The sequence below is a fragment of the Lactuca virosa genome, chromosome 1 (genome assembly GCF_052849685.1).
Source record: "Lactuca virosa cultivar CGN04683 chromosome 1, Lactuca_virosa_CGN04683_v6, whole genome shotgun sequence".
NCBI classification, from domain to species: domain Eukaryota; kingdom Viridiplantae; phylum Streptophyta; class Magnoliopsida; order Asterales; family Asteraceae; genus Lactuca; species Lactuca virosa.
In genome coordinates, this window is record NC_136426.1 from 151,554,116 (window position 1) to 151,564,117 (window position 10,002).

Below are 10,002 nucleotides of genomic sequence, written 5' to 3' on the forward strand. Positions count from 1 at the left end.
TTATAATAATATTTGTCATATCATTTATCATGTTTTTAATTTATATTAAATTGTAAAATATTATAAATTATGCTTATAATCTCTATTTTTTTACTAAGTGATCCACACAAATTAGACTTACAAAAGGCCAGAGTGAGAGAGGGGTTTTTTTGCTTCCAAGTCGTTCTATCTAATTTCTAAACAAACACTTCTCTATAAATGAAACTTAAAATAAGAATCATAACCGGAACCGTTGAAAATAATGCACAATTGTCGTTTTTGTATGCATTATGATGTCTTTGAATAGTTGCTTCATAAAGTTGACAAGTAGGAATTTGTGGTGGTGGAGGTCTTTGTTATTAATGCTTGAAGTAACACTCATAATAGAAGTTGTCGTCTATAATTTAAAATAGAATCTTATAATAGTAGTAATGATAGTATTATTCTTGATGACCGAAAGTTGTCGTTCTTATCTTTTGAAAAGAAATACAACTCTGAAGACATCCGAAAAATGTAAAAAAAAATATATAAAAGAGTGAAACAAGATGAGAGTAAGTCAAAATGAGCACTAAGACAAATACATAGATAAATTTGACAATCTCGATAATAATTATAATATAATAATGTAATGCAACATAATAACTCTAACATAAAACAAAATTAAATGAAGTAAAAACTTAAAGAAAAAATAACCAAGATGAATATTGTTTTTTTTTTTTTTTTTTTCTTTACTGTATGAAATCGACTACAATCAAGTAAAAATGTAAAATGCAAAAGATAGCGGGTAAGTCCCGAATTTGTGGTTTAAAAGCAACAACCAACGAGAGCAACCACCACCACCGCCGTGGGAATGGCGACGAACCTAAAGCTCTTCTTATCCTCGAAACCACCACCACAGGGCAACCACCACCACTGCGGCAGAACCCCTAGCATCAGCCACCACCACCACCACCTTCTATTTCCCGCCTCTAACAGAACATTTTACAGTCTACAGTCTTTTCCCTCTTCCAAAAATAATTTCAACAGCTACAGTAGAAGTCGCCGGAGTAGGTATCGCGTGTGTAGTAAGGCCGCAGACGTCCAGTCCAAAGATGCTTCTGCCTCAGAAGCGACATTTGTCGCCGGCCGAGATCGTCTTTTGAAGGTATGGTCAATCCTTTCAAAATTATGCACATTCTCACAGGTATTCTTGCTTTGATAAGACATGAGGGGAATTTTAGCACTTCTATTGACCTCTTTGGATAGAAGTATTGAACTGGTTAGCCTGTGGAACATAACCTTCTAACTAGGTGCGATTTTAAACCAGTTATTTTGATTGAATTGCAGGTTCCCACAGAAAACATCAGAAATTTCTCCATCATTGCACATATTGATCATGGAAAATCGACATTAGCTGATAAATTGCTGCAAGTCACGGGTACAGTGCAATCACGTGATATGAAGGAACAGTTTCTGGATAACATGGATCTTGAGAGGGAAAGGGGTATCACCATCAAATTACAGGTGCATTTTTTTAAAGCCATTATCACATTTTTCATTGAAAGGAAGTGAAAAGGCTTAAGGTTTTATAAGGTTCATCTCATTTTTCTACTATAGGACATTCACTTACATGTTTGTGTCATTGTGATACAGAAATCACCAAATGAAACTTAAAAGTATGATTAGGGCTCATACCTTGATTATGTGATGTTAACCTAACCAAAATGTGTTAGATTCCTTCTCAAATTAATCTTGATATCTTCAAGACTCCAAAATCACATCTTAAATGCACACACAGTGCTCTGGTGTTGAAAATGTTGAACTACCAAAAATTCTGTCTTTTAGTACTTTCAGTTGAATCCAATTACCACATATGTAGAATGTTGTAACACTCAAAAATCAAACCTTTATGAGTTTATTAGTTACAAATTCCAATGTTATTGCAAGTTGTTAGACTTTTATATCATTTGGTGTAAAGGCATTAAGAGATATGTTGATTTAATTGAAAGAACCATGTAATAGCTAATAATTAATACAGGTAAATCATTGTAATAAATAATACATGTTTCTCTTCTTTTTCATTTCTGTATTTTCTTTTAAATGAATTTTCCTAAATTACCCTTTCAGGCTGCTAGAATGCGTTTCACACATGAAAGCAAACCTTATTGCCTTAATCTTATTGATACTCCAGGCCATGTTGATTTCTCCTATGAGGTATGACAGATAATTTAATAAACTATAATTTTATTATTTTTCATATTAAAAAATTTAAGAACAAATACATATTGTTGGTTGACATTCTTTTTCCTGATTTCAGGTTTCTAGATCTCTTGCTGCATGTGAGGGTGCTCTCCTTGTTGTAGATGCCTCACAGGTATGTATTTCACATTTTCCACATTTGAAATTAAAAAAAAAAAAAACTGAATTACTTGTGTTATAATGTAAAGAAATATATATATTTTTTATTATATTATGTGCTTAATCTTATATTATAGGGAGTGGAAGCTCAGACATTGGCTAATGTTTATTTGGCATTGGAAAACAACCTTGAAGTCATTCCTGTAAGTTGATAGTAAATAATAAGAATACAAAATTAAATAAAATGTTATAAAAATAAAAACCACTATTAAATTATTTGACTTTTTTTTTCAGGTGTTGAACAAAATAGATCTTCCAGGTGCTGAACCAAGTCGTGTTGTTCAGGAGATTGAAGAGGTTAGTTAAGTTGATGTTATTTTGGTCGAGGGTATTTTCGTCATTTTCTATTTTTTATGTTCCAATTTAGCATTTGTATGTGAACTTATCTATCTTATTAACATGTGTTAAACATGGATTTTCTAATTCATCTTATTTTTTTTAGGTTATTGGTTTGGATTGCAGCAATGCTATATACTGCTCAGCAAAGGTTAATTAGTTTAATTCATAGAGCAAATGACCATTTTACCCTTACATTTTAAGATGGTAATAATTAATTAACGTATATTACAGGAGGGAATAGGTATAAATGAAATACTGACTGCAATTGTTCAAAGGATTCCTCCACCACTTGATTCTGCTAAAAAACCTTTGAGAGCTCTTATATTTGATAGGTATTAAATATTAATTAAATCCTTTATCACTTTACTAATCTTTTATGGCTTAAAATTGTGTATTTAATGAAAAATACGGTTATAATATAAAATAATACATATTTATATATAACATTACGGTTTAAATGTAAAAAAAAATGTATTTATATGGTTTCAAATGTAAAAAAAATAATTTATATGGTTTCAAATGGAAATGGTCAACATTGAACAAAATTGGAAAAACTGATGTTCAATTTGTAACAAAAAATGGAGTGTCAAAATTGAAAAAAAATGAAAACTTAGTGTCAAAATTGGAAAAAGTGAAAACTTAGTGTATTTTCTGCCACTTTTTTCAATCTTGACACATCATCATGCCACATCAGCGGGTAACTGGGTTGACCAGTCAAGTTGTCAACATTGCAAAAATTAGAAAACTTAGTGACTAAGTTTTAACAAAAAAACAGTTAAAATCGTTTTTTTAATGACTTTTGTGCAATTTACCATTTTACCCTTTTTTATGATACCGAATGGAATGCTCACTCTATTGTAGTTTCATGGGCTTCATATTTACAGGAATAATTATGAGTAAGTTTTCATAATTCATATCCATGAATTTTATTTTTTGCAGTTACTATGATTCGTATAGGGGCGTTATTGTCTATTTCCGTGTTATTGATGGAACTGTAAAGAAAGGTGACAGGATTTATTTTATGGCTAGTGGAAAGGTAAAACTAAAACCACTCTTCTCTTGTTTTTTTAAGCTTGTTGTAAATTGTATTAATACTGAGATTAATTAAACTTGGTTTAATATATATATATATTTTTTTAAAAACAAATGATATGATGCAGGATTATTTTGCTGATGAAATTGGAGTTTTATCTCCTAATCAGTTGCAAGTTGATGAACTATATGCTGGTGAGGTAATAAACTAATAATACCACTCCCATGTTTCTTACAATTCCAATATCTACATAGAGGGGTATTTTGGTCATTTAACAAATTTTTTTTTTTTAAGGTGGGATACATTTTTACTGCTATTCAATAATAAACACCCACTCCCATGTTTCTTACAATTCAAATATCTACTCTACTCATGGGGGTATTTTGGTCTTTTCACTTTTGAAGGTGGGATACATATCAGCTTCAATAAGATCAGTAGCAGATGCAAGAGTAGGTGACACCATAACTCACTACACAAGAAAAGCAGATCAATCTTTACCTGGATATAAAGAAGCCACTCCAATGGTGTTTTGTGGCTTGTTTCCAATCGATGCAGACCAGTATATATATTATTATTATTATATTATATCTCTTTAATCCACAATGCCATGTCACCTTTTTTTTTAATAAATATTAATCAACATATCATTGTTTGTTTCTTTTTAGATTCCCAGATTTACGTGATGCATTGGAGAAACTACAGCTTAATGATGCTGCATTAAAGGTATGTAAAAAAGATTCATCCTTTGTGGTATTTGTAAATTGTCTTTTTTATTTTTATTTTTATTTTTGTTTTTGTTTTTATGTTTTCAGTTTGAGCCAGAGACATCAAGTGCAATGGGATTTGGATTTAGATGTGGGTTTTTGGGTCTTCTTCATATGGAAATTGTTCAGGTATATTATATTATAGAGTAAATTACACGAATGGTCCCTATGGTTTTGGGTAATTTGCACGTTTGGTCCCTAACTTATTTTTTTAACTCGGAAGGTCCCTATAGTTTGTTTTTGTTGCACGCTTGGTCCCTGTCTTACCTAAAAAGACTATTTTGCCCTTGATTTTTTAATTTATTTAAATAAGGTGGGGTAGGTAAGGTAAGGTAAACCGAGGTGGATATTGGGTTGGGGTGTGTTTATTCAAATAAATTAAAAAATCAAGGGCAAAATAATCTTTTTAGGTAAGACAGGGACCAAACGTGCAACAAAAACAAACAGTAGGGACTTTCCGAGTCAAAAAAATAAGTTAGGGACCAAACGTGCAAATTACCCCAAACCATAGGGACCATTCGTGTAATCTACTCTATATTATATAGGCGATATGCATTTTTATCATTTATCTTGATAAATATATTGCAAAATTGGTCCCTGTGGTATCCCAAAAAGTGCAGTTTGAGTCCGTTTTTTTTTTCATTCGCATAAGTCCAACATTGAAACTTCCATGAGCAGATTTGGTCCCTATAGTTAACTTCCATCTAGAAAAAGGACTTAAACTGCACTTTTGGGATACCACAGGGACCAAATCTGCTCATGGAAGTTTCAATTTTGGACTAACCATGTGAATGAAAAAAAAATGTACTCAAAGTCTCAAAATACACTTTTTTTGATACCACAGGGACCAATTTTGCAATTTACTCTATGTTAAATTTTGTCTTGACAAAGTTTCATGATTGGTCCTTGTAGTTTACATAAAGTTGCACGTTTAGTCCCTATCTTTCTTTAGTTATGCAGATGATCCCTGTGGTTTCAATTTCTTGCTTGGTTAGTCATTGGCGCATGTAAATTGACTTTTCTACCCTTTTTAATTGATTCTAGACATTATTTTATATTATTCTAACTATTTTTAATTTTAATAAAAAAAAAGTAAATAGATAGACCCCACCAAGAAATTGAAACCAAAAGGACCATCCACATAACAAAAAAAATAGGGACTGAATGCGCCATTTTGTAAACAACAAGGGCCAATTGTGAAATTTTATCTTTTGTCTTTATTGCACAGGAAAGACTTGAACGGGAATACAATTTGTCTCTAATAACTACTGCGCCAAGTGTCGTATACAGAGTCCACTGTTCCAATGATGAAACTGTAAATATAAAATATTTTCTATTTTTCTTTTTCTTTTTTTTAATTTTGAAATGTTTGATTTCTTTCATCTGCTTTTTTTAATTTTTTTTAGGTTGAATGTTCAAATCCATCAGCACTTCCTGAACCTGGTAAAAGGAGGTCAATTGAAGAGCCAATTGTAAAGGTTTGTCACTATTTTATTTTATTATATTCTCTATTATTACATATTTAAGTTTTTTCATTTTTATTTTTTTTATATATTTTTTTTCTGTAGATTGAGATGCTAACACCAAAGGACTATATTGGTGCACTTATGGAACTTTCTCAAGAACGAAGAGGAGATTTTAAAGAAATGAAATTTATTACTGAAACTAGAGCTTCACTCACTTATCAGATGCCACTTGCTGAGGTTTATTTTTTAATATTTATATTTTCTAAAAATAAAAATATCTTTCTTTAAGAGTTTTATATTTATATATCACAAGTGTCATGTATCTTTTTTTTTTTTTTTCAGATGGTAGGCGATTTCTTTGATCAGCTAAAATCAAGGAGCAAGGGTTATGCTAGTATGGAATATTCTTTTATCGGGTAGACTTATATTTCATTATTTTAATTATTTTAAATTAATGGAATTTTAATTTTTAAATAATATAATTAAAACTATGACTTCAGATACAAGGAAAGCGATTTGATAAAGCTTGATGTGTTGATAAATGGTGAAGGTGTGGAGCCCTTGTCCACAATCGTACACAGAGACAAGGTTATTTTGGTCATTTTTCCTTCTTCAATATAAAATGAAAGGGATAGCTTGCTTTTTAATTTTACACATGTGGCCCTTGTCTTTGTAAAAGACGTAAACGCCCTCCTTGTCCTCATAATCAAAAATAGATGTAGAGAAACTAAAAGAGCTTATACCTAGACAAGGTTATTTTGGTCATTTTTCCTTGTTCAATTGAATATGAAAGGGATAGCTTGTTTTTTAATTTTACACATATGCTTCTCGTTGTGCAAAAGATGTAAACGCCCTCCTTGTCCTCATAATCAAAAATAGATCTAGAAAAACTAAAAGAGCTTATACCTAGACAAGGTTATTTTGGTAATTTTTCCTTCGTCAAAGGAAAATGAAAGAGATAGCTTGTTTTTTTTTTTTTTTTTTTTTTTTTTTTTTTTTTTAATACTAGTGAGTTTTGACTCTTGTCTGTGCAAAAGACGTAAACGCCCTCTTCGTCCTCATAATCGAAAACATCCCTAGAAAAAGTAAAAGAACTTATACAATCATACCTAGACAAGGTTATTTTGGTCATTTTATTTTTTTATGTTTTTCATTGACAGGTTATAATGACATGAACTTAATTCTTTATATTTATAGGCATATTCTGTGGGAAGAGCTTTGACTCAAAAGCTAAAAGAACTTATACCTAGACAAATGTTTAAAGTGCCTATCCAAGTAAGCCTCATCTATTCTATTCTACCTTGAATAATAAAATTAAACTTAAAATTATAAATTAATGAGTTGCAATTTTATTTTATTTATTTATTTGTGTTATTTTATTGTTAATTATGTGGTGAACATGATGATAGGCATGCATAGGTACTAAGGTGATTGCTAGTGAAAGTTTGTCAGCAATTAGGAAAGATGTTTTGGCCAAATGCTATGGTAATTAAAAATTTAATACCAAATTTAATTCTTGTATTTTTTTTTGTATAATAATTTATAATTAGTAATATTCATTTTTTAATTTCATTGTAGGTGGTGACATCTCTAGGAAGAAAAAATTGCTAAAGAAACAGGTAAATTATTTGTATATATATTTTTTTCTATCTCTTTAAAACATTATTTATTTATTTATTTACTCTAATTAGGCTGCGGGAAAGAAAAGAATGAAGGCAATTGGAAAAGTTGATGTGCCTCAAGAAGCATTTATGGCAGTTTTGAAACTTGAAAAAGAGGTGCTATAAGTTAAATATAGTCACATACTCTACATATACCTACAACACATGTACATTGTATGTATCTATATTACTACCAATGTAGCCAAAAAAAAAAGAAAAAAAAAAAAAGAAAAAAAAATTACTTCTACAATCAAGAAATCATGTGCCTTGGTGTTGTCATTTGACATTTAATGATTGGAAAATATATATACCAAGTCCCATTTTTTGTTTATGAAACTGAAGGAATATGTTTTTACTTTTATTATTACTTCAATTCTTCACTTAGACTTTTATAATGAAACATGTGTATACATATATGTATATGCATGTATCTATTTTCACATGCTTCTTGTGATATAAGGAGATCAGAATCCATAAGTGAGATATTCGGTGGTGGTGGTTGGATTAAACAAACCCATATAGACGATATTTTTAACAAAAAAACCCAATTATTTTTAGGTTTTTAAAAAATAACCACTATCTCTAGAACAACGTATTCCAGAGTCGAGTCTGGATTTTCAGAATGGAATTTTGGAGTTTCCATTTAAGTATTTATTTGTTAGAAACTAAATGTTGTAAATGCAATTTCACAGGAACGCCCACCTAACTAGTTATAATAAAGTGAGCTACCAAACTCATACGTAACATTTTATCCTTAGCTACCACTTTGTTATCACACAACACCTATCTAACTAGTTATGAATTATGATTTCTCACATACCATTTAAAATCATTAGATTTCTTACTTACCTCCATATTCACAATCTATTTAAATCAGTTTAGATCCTGCTATAATGCTATAATTCACACTGAAAGCTATTAAGCCATTCTTTGAAGATGTATTTTGTTCGGTCAAAATTCATTCACAACGTTAGTCATCCTTCAATCTCCAAGAGTGAGTTAAGGTCGTGGGGTATCTCTAAGGGAGATGGTAGAAGGCAAAGAAACAAAGTACAAAAAACTGAAAACAGAATCTAAGGAACTCGGGCAACAAATGCATGGTAAGCGCTATCCATTGAAGACAAGAAAAAATGGATAGTAGACACGAAGAAATAAATATAAGCTGATGAGCGTTAGATAAAGAAAGCCGCACGGAACCATGAGATTGTAGATGATGAGTTTTGGAAATTTTGTGAGAAAATGGATGTAATAAAAGCATGAGTTGATAAAGAAAAAGAAAGTGAAATTCTCATGACTACCAGAAATTTCAATTCATAATAAAGATGTATGATATTATGTTTTTATGATTGTATGGTAATTTCTATTTTGATAAAATATGTTTTATTTAGGACTTATTTAATAATATAATGTGGTTTGTTTAACAAATATAATTGTATGATTATAAGTAAAACTCACTCATGTTTACCACATCATCAAAAAAGATATAGTAAAAACAAATATCCATAAATGATAAGATAATAATAAAATGTCTAAATAGACTGCTACTTTTGACGTGCACCCCATGTTATACGTGCAATCCACCTCTGATATGCATCCGCCTAGGTGGCAGTACAATCCTTAATGCTCACTAATTGACCAGTGGTCAATCTCTCTACGAACCAATATATTAAAACTCCAAAGTCCGCTCTCTTACAGGATTGTTGCGGTAAATCCGTGACCTTCACACGTTTAAGTGTGAAACTCTCGAGAAGGATTGCATCGATATGTTATAAACAGTATGTTATGTTTGGTACCGCATATAGTCACTAAAATTTTGTGGATACAATGTCACATAACTATAAACTAGGATAAACTAGGATGCGATTTCCGAAAAGTAATTGCTACACTAGGAACTATCGTATATAATGAGTGTGAACGATCATAAATCCAAAACCCCTAAAAACGGGTGGGCATGCGTTATATTTATGGGGATGTATAGTTGCACAAATTGTTGGACATAACATATTATTTGAATATATTTCATTATAAGTGACAAATACTTGTGTAATGTAATCCATAAAAACACATGTATATTGTATCACATTTAGACCAAGCTGGGTAAAAGCTTTCATCAACAACTATGGGTGAGCAAAACCAAAGCCGAAAAACCGAAACTAAACCCAAACCTTCGCTTTTGGGCTTGGAGTTTTTAAAAGCAACAAATTCGGTTTGGGTTTAGTTTGGACTTTTGTAACCGACCCACAAAAGCGAAACCGACCCAATATGTAAAACCGAACCATAAATCGATCCAAGGAGCCGAAACAGACCCATACATATATAATTTATTTAATACATTTAAGGTGTTATTAATAATTATTGTATTA

At 30.8% G+C, this 10,002-nt stretch overlaps 1 protein-coding gene across 1 annotated transcript; it reads left to right on the forward strand.

Annotated features, from left to right (window-relative positions):
* Positions 1-782: 782 nt before the first annotated feature.
* LOC145160235 (Small GTP-binding protein) lies at positions 783-7,975 on the forward strand. Its single transcript, XM_079079362.1, has 22 exons — positions 783-1,123; positions 1,306-1,482; positions 2,086-2,172; positions 2,276-2,332; positions 2,454-2,519; positions 2,611-2,673; positions 2,819-2,863; positions 2,947-3,047; positions 3,655-3,751; positions 3,876-3,947; positions 4,153-4,307; positions 4,414-4,471; positions 4,561-4,641; positions 5,741-5,827; positions 5,919-5,990; positions 6,081-6,215; positions 6,321-6,394; positions 6,479-6,566; positions 7,176-7,253; positions 7,388-7,463; positions 7,557-7,597; positions 7,670-7,975. The coding sequence occupies exons 1-22, from the start codon at positions 830-832 to the stop codon at positions 7,763-7,765; spliced, it is 2,100 nt and encodes a 699-aa protein (XP_078935488.1). The 5' UTR covers positions 783-829; the 3' UTR covers positions 7,766-7,975.
* The last annotated feature ends 2,027 nt before the right edge of the window (positions 7,976-10,002 follow it).

Bases quoted from the DNA above. Each gene is read 5' to 3' on its own strand.
- LOC145160235 (XM_079079362.1), top strand. From the start codon at position 830: ATGGCGACGAACCTAAAGCTCTTCTTATCCTCGAAACCACCACCACAG. The intron at 2,333-2,453 runs GTATGTATTTCA...CTTATATTATAG, and splicing joins TTGTTGTAGATGCCTCACAG to GGAGTGGAAGCTCAGACATT. The intron at 4,472-4,560 runs GTATGTAAAAAA...TTATGTTTTCAG, and splicing joins TTAATGATGCTGCATTAAAG to TTTGAGCCAGAGACATCAAG.